Source organism: Ricinus communis, chromosome 3 (genome assembly GCF_019578655.1).
Source record: "Ricinus communis isolate WT05 ecotype wild-type chromosome 3, ASM1957865v1, whole genome shotgun sequence".
NCBI lineage: Eukaryota > Viridiplantae > Streptophyta > Magnoliopsida > Malpighiales > Euphorbiaceae > Ricinus > Ricinus communis.
In genome coordinates this window covers 1,135,917-1,150,538 of record NC_063258.1, presented here as the reverse complement: position 1 = coordinate 1,150,538, position 14,622 = coordinate 1,135,917, and the positions used below count along the sequence as shown (strand labels likewise).

Genomic DNA, 14,622 nt, shown 5'->3' with positions numbered 1-14,622 from the left:
ATTTCAATTAATTTACTAATTAGTATATTAATTAAAATTGTATAAATTAATATAAAAAATGAAACTAATAATCTATCTTTTGAGAAATTATTATTTGATTAGTATAGTCATTTATTAGTTAACATATTGATGTAGCAAAAGCTTTAATGAAAAGATTACCATAGAATTAAAATTCAATTTTCTATTAGTTTATTCATTCACACATGAATTTTTAATAAATATACATTAAAATTTGTTAATTTAAAAGAATAGCAAAAATTAGAGAATAAAGAGAATTTTGTCTTTCGAGGAGCTTTGTTAACTCTTAATAATGAATTGATATAATTAGCTTTGTTTATATGTGTATTTATAGGATTTATAAAGTAGTTTTAAACTTAATAAATAAAAATGGAACTTGTAAAATAAGTAATAACAATGACAAATATAAAATTTAAAATGTTTTACAAATCTCTTTATAAGTTTAACAACCTCTATCGTTAATCACCATTAGAATGTAACTTTTGTTATTAATGTCTTTTATTCTATTATTTTAAGAATTCTAAGTCTTAGTGCTCGACAGTAGTGCCCTTGGAATTGACAACATTCACCTTCGAATTGACAATATAATCATACGAAGAGTCACCATGGCGAGGAAACAAATGTTTGATGATGAATACATCAAAAGTAAAAATGTGGCTACGTAGCTTAAGGCGATGAGCATTGGGGTTAATATCTTTCAATAATCTCCATGGAGTCAATTCTTTTTGCTGATAGCTTGTTATAATTAATTTCTAGATGAAAAACGATCTTTTGACAGAAGTGCCCACACAAAGCCCATCTTAAACTCCACATATCTCTGTCCTGAATCTGCGTGCTTATGCTAGGTATTGGCTAAAGACTTTATGCACTACCTTGCGAATACCCTGCAAACCATCCACAAAATTTACTGCTTTTCCATGAATCTTTGTCTTGCTTAGAAAAGTTATCAAATCCAGTGGTCCTCTAGGATGCATTAAAAAAACTACCTAAAAATGACTGAAACCTATACCGCGGTTAATAGCATGATTATAAAAATTATGCCTGGCAAAATTCATGATCCCAACTCTTGACATGTTCCCTAACCTAAAAAACAGTAGATTGCTAAAAGACATGTTAATAACTTTAGTTTGTCATATGTTTGAAGATGATATGCACTAATAAAATTTAACTATCTATTGACCCTCTTCCATAAGTTGCACCAAAAGTGTCTAAGAAATCTGATGTCTCTTTTAGAAAGAGTGCACCTCATAGTAGAATAATTATGTTACATTAACAACATCTATAGTTTTCTTATAAGGAATAAAATAAATATCTTAGAGAAATGATTAGAGATTTCATAATTTTTTAAAATTCAGAAGGGGTATTTTTTAAACCAAATGGCATTACATTCCATTCATACTGGCCAAATGAAACTGTAAATGTAGTTTTGTAATGATCTCTGGATGAATCTAGATTTGCCAAAATCCTCACTTTATATCAAACTTTGAAAAAATAAAAGCAGAATGAAGCTTTTGAAGGAGATATTTATTATTTGGAATAGGACATCTAATCCACTTAAGAGCTTTGTTTAAAGATTTATAGCTAATACTAACCTAAGAGTACCTCTTTCTATTTCACTATTTTTATTGACATAAAAAGCTGCATAAGACCAGGAGGATAGTGATTTGGTAATTAAACATTTTTTCTCCAAGTCTTGGATTTCTATCCTACAATGGTTTTCTAAGGCCCCGTTCATTTGAATGGGTCTGGCTTTGATAGGGATTTATCTTTCACTAAAATCTTTTTCATATTGTAAATCTACCATATGTTGTTTTCTTTTCCAGAAAGTATTTGGAAGATCTAAACAAATTTCTCTTTCAATTTTTTTTTTGAAAATCAGAAATCCTTTTCTGAATAAAATCACTTTGTAATTGGCTTTGAATTCTTTGTAAACCCATATTTTGCTTCAAATGGAGTAGCTAAGTTTGCTTTCATTTAATTAAATTATTTATCTCAAAATTATAAATCGAGTGAGCCTTTATAAGATTGAGATTTCTTTTTTTAGGTTTTTCTAAAAAAGAAAAACAACTTTTGAATTCTTAGCTTTCAAAATGATACCATCCATAGTTACTTTGAAGGAAGTAATCAAATTAATGAAAGGAGTTCCCAAAATAACCGTTTGATGTAAATCCTTTGTAAGAATGAAAATATTTTCTAAAGTAATGTCTTTACTTAAAATTGCAACTTCAGTTTTTTTTACAATTTTAATCTTTAAATTATTGGCAGAAGTGAGTTTTTCATTTGTCTCTAGATGATACCTTCTAGGAACTAACTCATAATTTATACAATTATGGTATATGCTCCGGTGTCAAACAAGAATATAATTTCTATTTGAAAATCATCAGGAAAAATAAATTTTATTTAAATTAGATATTTTCTTGAGGTTATTTCTTTTAGAACATTTATGAAATTTTCTGGAACACTCTTAGAAACCTCAAGATTTTGAAAATTATTTTCTTCATCAGAATTTGATTCACTGTTTTGCTTTAAAATCAGGCTTTGGAGTAGAACAGAGAATAGAATCATGTTGTTGCTTTTCTTTTAATTCTTTGAGTTCTGTCTTAATAGCTTTAATTTCTTTTTGGAGTTCTTGGACAGTAGGAAGATGATACTTTTGTGTTTTTTTCTTTTTCCAAAATCGTAGTAAGATCGTAGGTGTTCCTACTATATGAAGGGATAAGGATTTCAGTTTTTAAAATTTCTTTCAAAGCAAGTTTATAAAATTCATGTTTGCATCATCAGCATTCAAAATAATTGAAACTAATGCATCAAATTTAGGTTGTGGTGGAATTTTAAAACAAGCTCAAAGCAATAAAGAATGTATTGTCCAGTTTACTTCTGCATAATGGAATGACACACAAAAAAACTATTCAACCATGAAAAAAATAAATTCTTTCAATAGTCCTATGCATGTCAAAGTTTTAAGGTGATCTTTTAAATCAAAAATTATTTTATTTAAGGATTGATTGTAAATCTACAAAAAAAAGTATTACAAAAAAAATATTCAAAACATAGCTTTAAAGTAAATTTTTGCTAGATGGCAAGCTATTCTTTCTATTTTTTATTTTGAAATTGAATACATACGAGGAGATTCAAATTCAATACCAGACTTTCTAACCAGAGAGTTCCTTAAAAAACAAGAGTGACAATGCTCCGAAAAATAAAAGCAAAGAATAAAGAAGAAAAGCCCAAAGGAAGTTCAAAATCAGTACAAAGCTTAAAGAAAGAGATAATTCCCTCCTCTTCAAAGCCAATCAGAACCTGGACAGAAATCATCTAGAAAGAAATAATTTCTGACAAAGAAGATCCTATTCACAAACAATTTTAAATACAGGAATGGCTTGCACAACAACCTGCTGAATTTTTGAAACTAGTCTAGAAATATTCAAAGATAAAGCTGTGGCTGACCTTCAGCTAGAAATCTCTCCAAAGTCATCATCTTCTTCAACTAAAGGTAAATGTGTACTACCTATCCCTTTTTCAAATCTTGAGATAGTAGTCTTCCCACAAAAACTATCTCACGATTCTCAAAGCATTTTAAAACCAAATTTTCAAGAAATAGTTTTGTCCCAAACAAAACATTTTAGAGCAAATGAATATGTAGAAAAATAAAATTTCCAAAGAATTTTAACTGTCGATGAAGGATTATGTATAAAAAACCCCTCAAAGTTAATTTCAAAAGTTTTTCCTCCAGGATTATATTTTAAACCTTAGAATAAGGCTAAACCTTAGTCTTATTACCAATATATCTTAGAGGTGACTGCTTCTGCAAAGTTCAAATATTACAAAAAATATAAAGACCACAAAGACCCAGCCTATTCTATTTGTACTATTCAAAGAATCCTTCACCCTTTATATTAGGGAGTGGTGTTGCATTCTTCAAGATCTTTCCCAACGACCCTTCAGAACACCTATCCCTCAAGTCTCAGTACCACTTTCAATTACTAGGATTACCAACAAGCCTGGTTCAATGCCTTTCTCTTACAAGCACTACCCAACCCTTAAAGATCCCTTACTAGTTTAAACAATGGTGGAACTATTATAGTAATGTTCTAGAAACCATAATACCCGAATTACTCTCTATTTTTAACCTCTTCAAAGCTCATTATAAACCAAAGAAAATAGAAAGATAATTTCCACCTTTGCTTTTACTTTGTTCAAACTTTTTCCTCCCTTGGGTATATGTGTGGTATTACTATTTTAATCAAGTAGTAGATGGAGAAGTCATTCTTACCCGTAGATTTAACGTAATATGGTGGGAAAAATTCAACCACAAAGAAAAGTTATCTACAAAGATAGTTCAAAATTTCCTTACAAAGAACAGCTTCTTGCCAGCACCTAAAGAGCAAACTACCTTCCTAGCATAGAAGTCTTTTATACTTCCAAAATTGGTGGCAGCCCAAACGGAAGATGACTAATCAGACAATTATTAGAAACCGCCTCCTCTAAAGTAAGTCTAAAGCCTCATCATCTTCTTCAAGCATCAGCTCTGCAGCCATTCACTTAGATGGTGACTCCAATGAAAATGATTATTTTTGGATATTCAAGCCCATAAAATAAAATATTAAAAACCAAAAATGGTGGCCCATGATAACATTCTATAATGGGCCAAAGCCCGAATGAAAAAAGTCTTTCAAAGGAAAAAGAAGACAAAAGATTCTTTTATCCTGTACCATTATTTCAAAGCATAGCAGACAACTCCTGCTCCATCTCACGAAAAGAAAGAAGCATCTTGTTCTATTATCAAAAGCATCTAAAAAATGAATTATTGAAGCTGAAGGCTCAAGACCTCTATAAATAGAGGGGATTTCAAAGAAGGAGGACGGAAAAAACTACAAGTAAATCTTGTATTCTTCAAGTTCTCTATAATCAGTAGAAATACTGTGAGATAAGAGTGTTGAGAGAGAAAACTTTCCTCTTGAATTCTACAATTCTACTCTTGTAAGTTGTATTTCTTTCCAACGCTTTTATTTTAAAGATTGTATATTTGTTTAATAAATAAACACTCGCTTTTTTTTTCTTTACTCTTTGTGCATAAATAAATAACAAGTGTATGCTCTGTGCTTGCCTTATCTGAGGATCCTGTACATCAGAAACTTAGTTATTTATCTATTCTTTTCTATTGTTAGATAACAAGCGTATGCTCTATGCTTACCTCATCTGAGGATCCTGCACATCAGAAACTTATTATTTATATATTATTTTCTATTATTAGATAACAAGTATATGCTCTGTGCTTGCCTCATCTGAGGATTCTGCACATCAGAAACTTGTTATTTATATGTTGTTTTTCCATTGGTATATATATAGTGATGAATTGCAATGTGAGATGGTAGAGATATGTGGTGATTAGCAATTTGGTTAACATACTTAGAATTGCTTTTCTCGTGCTTTTAGAGACAAAAGTCTTAAATCATATATGTAATCTACATGCTCATCATTGTACTCATGTTCATCCACTTTGCCTAACGTTGTAATTTGTATACTTAATACATGTTTTAACATAGTGAAAAAAATATTAGTTTCTTCTCATCTATTGTGTTTAGATGCATTTCTTTGTAGTGAGGATATTATTGGTAAAAATTACATAATGCACATCAAAATACTTTATGGTTCATTCGATAATCATACTTAAAAGTTCTTATGCTACATGGAATATCCCAATGCATTAAATGCAAATCCTTTCCAAATAATACATTTACTGTTGTAAATGAGAAATGTTTGTCTTGAGAACAACTTGTATATAGGGACACCGTCTTTTTCTTTATTTAGGGTATTAAGACAAAAATTCTCAATTTAGGGTAAAATTTAAGAAAATTATATTTTTAGAATAGTTTGAAAAGTAATTCTCAATTTGGGGTGGATTTTGAATACGTGACACTGTCTACTAGATGGATTGGCCGACAAGGCTGTCCCCTAGTCCAACTAGTGGACAGGGATAGTCCTCCACTCCAATTGGTGAAGAAATGGATAGCTAAAAATGACAAGACTCGTGAAATACCTTATGGCAACCAAGAGAGGGGGTGAATTGGTTGAAACTAAAAATCAATTCTAATTAAAGACCTTTGCTTTGAAAGACTTGAGTATTAAAACCAATAATGGCGAAATTAGTTAATCAAAGCAATTGAACAATTCTCAATATAAATGCAAGAACAAATCACAATATATAGTAAGTATAAATATAACAAATATAAGAGTGTAGGAAAAAGATATTCAAACACAAGATTTATAGTGGTTCCGCCAACTTTTTGCCTACATCCGCTCCTCAAGCTTGACTTGAGATTTTCACTATAAATGATCCTTTTATGGGTGCAAGATCAAATCCAAGTATTTCAAAGCTCACACTCAAACTTCTTAGAAGTGTTTTAATGGCTAACACTCAAACTTGAGTGTTTTCTATAGCTAGCACTTTAACCTAAGTGTATTCTAAAGGCTCACACTCTAACCCAATCTAAGATTCTCAATCTTAGTTACAAAAGTAATTAATCCTTCACACAAGTGCCTAATCTAATCCTTTTGAGCTTTGAATATAGAAATCAATCACTTAACTACCCGAAGATTCAAGCCCTTTTCTTGAATGTTCAATACAACATGAATTTCATGAAGAAATATAGGTTGTTGAGAGATATAATAAATAGAAGGCTTAAGTAAATGCTCTTACTTAACCTAGGACAATTAGAAATGAAGTTTAAATAGTCCTAGGTGAAATTGAGACGTTATACCTTTATTAAATAAAAATATAGTTGTTTGAACAACCTTCATAAATATAGGTTCCCGGGTGAAAAAAAATCATTCATGTCCATAAAGCCTCAGCGCAAAAAATAAATTTGAAAAACTGGAACCATCATGGCCATGTACAATTCTTCACGGCTAGAAAGGTCTGCTTTCAAGGTTGAAAACTTTTATTCATGGCTAGGAACTTTGGCCCTGCAGGTTATTGGACTTGTGAATAAAAAGTTCTTTATGAGCGTGAATCTTTGTTCACGGTTGAAAAGCTTTCTTTCATGACTATGAAGATTTCTTCATGGCCGTGAAAGGCTACTTTCACGGTTGGGAATGTTGGCCCTGAATGCTTCTATGGAATTCTTGGTTTTCAATCAGGGGCGTGACAATTTAAAAATTCAAAATCTTGAGCTATACAACTCCAAATGGTAAACTATTTTTTGTTAGAAACTTTAGTTAATCTATTACAACATTATAGTTTTGAAAAACTCTAAAATTAACAATTTTTATACTCCAAAAATTGAAATATTTTATTGCTCATCTAGTCTTGACAGTTTGGACATACTTCAGTATTTCGGCCATTGCGCTTTTCATACACCTCGGATTGATGTAAGACATTTTTCATATAAAACTAGACTCCTAGGCTATAAGTCTGGAGAAAGGAATTTTAAAATTTCTCTCCTAGAAATAATGCCACTAATTCTAATTAACCTTATCTGCTGCAATCCAATCTGACAGCTTGAGCATAATTCACTAAAAAAATCTGAAACTCTATTTTTCTAGCTCCAAAAATTATTCTAATTTTTGTTCCTTAAACTAGACTGATATAGCTATCCATCCATGTATGGCCTGTCCTCATAAACTCTTCCAAGTAGTACAATTTATTCTTTAAACTTTAACAACTAATTTTATTTCGTGGAGATCATCCATGTCCACATGAGTTTCTTAACTCCACATGCTCTTCGCCTTATCCTTATATGCTCTATCACTCTTTTCATATTTATTACTTCATGATTTTATCATGATCTTCATATTGACTCAAGTATTCAAGTCCTTGACTCTTGAATCCATCTTAATACTTATGCCTTCATCTTCATTTATATATGTCAATGATAATTAAAGACTACCTATTAAGAACAATAGTACTAAACAAGATTGTTAGTAGTAATAATATTTTGCATCGTCAAAATCGCATATGAAATTGTAGGTCAACAACCTGTTTACCAATTCAAATGGCGAACAGGTTTGAAATATTTAGAAAAAAAATCTTATCCACCACTTCAAGTGGCGGACAAATACCAATGAGATTTTTTATATTCTAATATATTTGTGTAATAATTTAATTTTTTCTTTGTTTATTTTGATTAATTAGACCTTGAATGTGGTTCAAACTGATAAAATTTAAAATTCTTATACAATAATATAATAAATAATATTACCACTTCAAAAAAATAAACAATAATACATATATTATAAAATTATGATAAAACGTAAAAAAAAAATTATATAACATAATATATAATAATATAAAAAAATTTATAGTTATTACTACTACAAAAAAATATAAAATTACAATAAGAATGTAAGAATTTATAAATGATGAATTATATAATATAATAATAAATAACAACAATAAATTTAATCTAAAAAAAAATATAAATACAACTTCTTATCTTATATGACAATTTCTTGTATAACTTCAAAAATACCTATAAAATTATAAATATTATTATACAATAATATATTAGAAATTCTAAAGCAAAAGAAATATAAAATATTAATAAAAATATTGTACTTACAACTAGTATAAATTATACAAAAATTCTTCAACTCGACTAAAAGAAAGAAATAAAGAAAAAAAGATAATTCACCACCGAAAGCTTTCAAAGATGAAAAAAAATTTGTTATTCACCAACCAAAGAAAGAAAATCACGCAGGAGGATGAAAGGAAAGAAGGAAATGAAAGAAAGAAAAAAAAGATGCGAAAAGTGAGTGATACGAGTGGAAGAAGAAATAAGTTATATTAGAGTTGGATAGAGTGACCAGGTAGTGTTGCATGCACACGCTAGTTGGAACATTACTCTTCTTTTACCAAGAAATAACAACACACTCCTTTCACCAACATATTAGACCATGTTACACCAATCTTGTTAAAAAATGTGGACCCATAACCAATTTAACCATTATCTAAACTAGAATTTGTTTTCAAACTACCATAAAATAATAATTTCATAGATTCTCACCCTAAAATGAGAATATTTTTTTCTCAATCACATTAAATTAAGAAAAATCCCTAGTCTTAGTGGTACTAGGACACATATATAGAGAACTCCAAATGGTTGATTAGATGCTATAATAAAATAGGAGTGAGTGAGTGACTGTTGCTTTAGTGGGTGCTAAATATATTCAATGTATATTAAAAATATATTAAATATCATATTAATTAGACACTAAAATATATGAAATAGATATTAAAAAATAAAATAAATATCAAAAGATAATTTTAAATATTAAATATATACTAAATATATACGAAACAAATACTAAAAGGTAGTTTTAGAAACTAGTTATATATATTATACTAGTTGTAAACTACATATCTACTAACCAGATACCAAAATATATTATATATTTCAAATTCTAGTTATATATTAGATATCTACTAAATATATACTGACTAGATACTAAGATATGTGAAACAAATATCAAAATTATGTAATAAATATCAAAAATTAATTTCAGATATTAAAGATATAACAAATATATACAAAACAAATATAAAAAATTATTAATTATGTATATCAAATATTATTTAAGGGACACCAAAGATATTACAAACATAATACTAAATATATACCAAATAACTCAATGCTATAAAATTATGAAAATATAAATCAAATTTCTAATAACGTATTCTATTTTGTAAAACAGAAAAATATACTTAGAAAAGAAATATTTTGCAGTAGAGATTTTTGAACTGAAAACGATATTTCTTGCATTTTTGGGTAATTGTATAAGAATCAATTATCGCCACGGAAGATGTACAAATTGCCGCTAAAAATCTTGTCAAAATCTTTCTCTTTTTTTTTTTTTTTCACTCTAATATCCAACCACCAGCACCAAGATTTCTCTATTTCTTTTTTTTCTTTCATATTAATCTAGGTTTAATTAATAAAAAGATCATTGAAAACTAAAATAATTTAATTTCAACAGCTAGATAATTAAGCCAATTTAATTTATGAGTCTCTATAAAACTAGTATAAGGTGAGATATTTTTAAGTATGTCAAACAAGATCAAAATCTGTAAAAGAATTTGAGTTTCTCTTCCAGTATCTTCCTCTCTTGCACTTGCTTATTCAATGGATGATTTGTGTAATCACTAACACAAAAATCAATTTATTGAGGAGATATTTGAATTTAGTGAAGACGACAGTTTGATGAAAAGTGGTGATGGAAGCCATGGTAATCCAGACACGATAAATAATGAAGGAGGGGAAAATTAAAGTAATGTTGATGCAGGGAAAGATGCACATGTTCTCGATTTTAAAGAAGATGAAATAGAAAATGATTTTACTGAAGATTCAAATGACTCTATGAACCATGAAGATGTTAATATAGTTAATGATTTACTGCATTTCTTAAAATAACATAAAATTTCTTTGATTTACTTTTTTTTGTTGAGTTTGATGTCATTGTTTCTAAAATAAAATTAAAAATAGAAAGAAAGAGAGAAATAAAGAAAGAAAAGAGAAAAAAAAAAGACGACAAGAAAGAGAAAAAATTGAAAAAAATAAAGATAGAGATAAGGAAGAGAGAGATTCAATTCATTAAATAAATAAGTAATTTTAGATTTTCACACTAGCATTAATTAAGAGTTAAATTTTAAAATTTATAATAAAATTCTAACTCAAAATTCAAAATTCATTAAAGAAGTGAAGACATGGCATATTTGCACTGTTGAATAAAGAAATATAGGATGACAACCACACTTTGAATTGATAAAGTTTGGCTATTAAATAGCTTTAGAAATGCGAAACAGAAGCTGCTGAAACAAAACAGCTCTACACTAAGCACTCCTCACGTCTCTAACAGATCTAAAGATCATGATGTAGTTGCATAGGAATAGGTCCAATGCATATCCTAAAACATATGACAATTATTAACAGAAACAGATAATACCCTAGGATAAACCTGAGAGGAATAACTTGAAAAAAGACATTGTCATCATCCATTACTTCTAACAATCCCTCCCCTAAACCAAGCATATGGATCTCTATAGGTTGACATAAACTTGCTAATCAAACACACACTATACATCAAGTCAGGCCTTGTAGCTGTGATGTACATAAGACTGCCCACCATTTGCTTGCCCAAAGTAGAGTCTGCTTCTCTCCTTTCTTCCTATTTTGACAGTTTGTTGCCTGGAACCATAGGATTCTTTACACCATTGCACTCAACCATACCAAATCTAGCTAGAATATCTTCAGCATATTTTCTTTGACAAATATGTATTCCTTTTGCACCTTGATTTACTTCTACCCTCAGAAAATATTTCATCTCCCCCAAATCAGTCATTTCAAACTCCTTCTTCATGGAATCTTTAAAACATCTTAACATATTATCATCATTGCTAGTAAACACAAGATCATCAACATAGAGACTTACAATGAGAATTTTGTCAGGTGTTTCTTTCTTCACAAATAGTGTATGTTCATGACAGCTTTGATTGAACCCATGCTTGATGAAGTAACCTTCTATTTTGCTGAACTATACCCTTGGTGCTTTTTTGAGACCATACAATGCCTTTTTCAGTTTGTACACTTTATCTTCTTTTTCTTTAGCAACATATCCTTGCGGTTGTGCAATGTAGACATCTTTAGTGAGTTCTCCATGCAGAAATGCACTTTTTACATCCAGTTGTTACAACATCCATCCATTTCTGGCAACTAGAGCAATTACTGTTCTAATTATATCCTAACGAACTACTGGAGCAAAAACTTCATTGTAGTCAATCCCCTTCTCCTGTGCATAACGTTTTGCAACTAGTCTTGCTTTGCACTTATCAACATTTCCATTTTCATTAAGCTTGGTACGAAAGATCCATTTTACTCCAATGATTTTAGCTTCTTTTGGTGCTTTAACTAGCTCCCAAGTGTTGTTCTTGACAATGGCTCCTATTTCTGCATCCATGACATCTCTCCAATTTTTATTCTTTACAACATCTTCAAAATAAATTGGATCATCATGAGTTGTAAAGAAAATAAAATTTTGTACCTCTTCTTCCTCTTAAAGTCCTTCACCACTGATATAGTCTTGTAGATAGCTTGGTGCTCTTGTGATTCTTCTAGTGGCAAGTGGAAGCATTTTTGGTACTTCTGTAACTTGTTCTTCTTCAGATGATAGTGAACTGTTGGAACTTGTGTTCACTTTTATTTCCTCTTCATCTTCACTCGAACCATAAGTATCATCTTCTGCTTTTCCCTAATCCAGTGCCTCCTCTCTACTGTCTGATTCACTTTCTCCCTAATTCCAACAGCTCTTCTCCTCAAATACCATACCCTTACTGACTAGCACTTTTCTTTCTACTGGATCATACATTTTGTATCCCTTGGATTCATCACTATATCCAATGAGCACACATTTTCTACTCCTTGCATCCAGCTTTAGTCTCTGAGCTTCTGGTACATGAACATACCCTATGCATCCAAATACTTTAAAGTATTCTACATTTGGCTTTGATCCACTCCAGCATTCTTCAGGTGTCTTGTTCTTCAGTGATGACGTTGGACATCTATTCAGCACATGGCAGGTCCATTTAGCTGCATCTGGCCAGAAAGCCTTTGGCATCTTTTTCTCCTCTAGCATGCATCTCACCATATTAAGTATTGAACGATTCTTTCGTTCAGCTACCCCGTCTTGATGTGGAGTGTATGCTGTGGTGAGCTGCCTTTTGATTCCATGTGTTCTACAGTACTCTATGAATTCAGTTGAAGTGAATTCACCTCCCCTATCTGTTCTTAATCCACCAATGCTCATTCATTTCTCCTTCTCAACTTGTGATTTAAAACATTTGAATGTTGTGAAGGCTTCACTCTTCACATTCAACATATAAATCCATAACTTTCTAATGAAATCATCAATGAAAGTCAAGATATACCTTTTATTGCTGTGAGATTTGGGAAAGATTGGTCCACAAATATCATAGTGGATGAGTTGAAGAGGTTTGCTTGCTCTCCATTTGCTCCTTTTTGGTATGATCTTTCTGTGTTGTTTTCCCTTCATGCAGCTATCACATATGTCACTTGATGTGACGAACTTTGGAATGCCTCTGACCATATCTTTATGCATCATTTGTTTCATACCCTGAGAACTCAAATGCCCCAGTCTCTTGTGCCATAAGTCTCCTAGATTTTCAGCTTCAATGTTATAACATGCTGCTGTATTGATGACTATGTTGGCTACCACCACAAACATCTTGTTGGTAGTCATTCTGCTCACAATGATACATCCATGGTGTGGGTGATAGACTTTGCAGACACCATGCTTAATGATAATGACCATTCCCCTTTCCTGTAGCTACCCCATACTTAAGAGATTGTTCTTCAATTCTGGAATATAATATACATCTTTAATGGTGCAAGCCATTCCTTCTACCTCAATTTTAATGTTACCTTTCCCAAGCATTGCCATTCTGTAGTCATTGCCAAGCTTCACAGAATGCTTGAATTTTTCATCAAGCTTGTCAAACCATTCCTTGTTTCCAGTCATGTGGTTTGAGCACCCCGAGTCCAGGTACCAAGTTCCTTCTTTGCTAGCTTCTATGGAGTCAATATGAGCCATGAGTAGTATCTCATCTTCTTCTTCTATTTTAGCATAGTTGACCCTTTTTTCTCAACTAGGACATTCATGCTGAAAATATCCTAATTTATGACATTTGTAGCATTCCAGCATTGCCTTGCTTGAGCCGTATGAAAATCTCCCTCTGCCTCGACTCCTTCCTCCTTGAAACACTTCTCTCTCTCGTCCTCGACTCCTTCCTCCTTGAAACACTTCTCTCTCTCATCATGTGAGACCTTGAGTGCGTGTTCTTCCTCCACATAAATTTTCATCCTTTGCTCATGAATGAGCATACTACTTTGAAGCTCATCAATTGTGAGTGTGTCGATATTGTTTGATTCCTCAATTGAGCATACGACATAGTTGAACCTTGAGGTGAGTGACCTCATTATCTTGCCTGCTATCTCTCTTTTCTGGATGGACTCTCCACATGCTTTCATCCGTTTTACAACGGATAGAATTCTTCCAAAATAAGCATTGATCGATTCGCCTTCTTTCATCTTGATAGTCTCATATTCAGTGCGCAAGGCTTGCAATTGAGCACGTTTCACTCTTGTTGATCCTTTGAATTTCTGCTTCATGGAATCCCAAATCGGTTTTAACGTATCGTCATTCAGAATTATTTCCATAATTTCTCTATCGATAGCTTGATAGAGATAGTTCTTGATCTTCTTGTCCTTTAGGAGCTGTTCTTCCATTGCCCTCATCTTCTCGCCATCTCCTTCTGTTCCTTCTGGAACGGCTTCGATACCCACCTCGATTAAATTCCAATACTCCTTGGCTCGCAAGAAGTTCTCCATGAGCTTGGCCCAATGCTCATAGTACCCATCGAATTTTGGAATCGCAAGTTGCACAAATTTGGTGTTTGCGTTGCTGCTCTCTGCCATTTTTGCTTCTCTCATCTCAGATTTCTGTATTGTACTTATATCAGGCTGATGTAGCTCTGATACCAAAAATGTTGAATAAAGAAATATAGGATGACAACCACACTTTGAATTGATAAAG

At 31.3% G+C, this 14,622-nt stretch overlaps 1 protein-coding gene across 1 annotated transcript; it reads right to left on the bottom strand.

The window, feature by feature from the left end:
* Positions 1–13,700: 13,700 nt before the first annotated feature.
* On the bottom strand, positions 13,701–14,504 carry LOC107262292. The gene has a single exon (XM_015727255.2). The coding sequence runs from the start codon at positions 14,502–14,504 to the stop codon at positions 13,701–13,703; it is 804 nt and encodes a 267-aa protein (XP_015582741.2).
* Between the last annotated feature and the right edge of the window lie 118 nt (positions 14,505–14,622).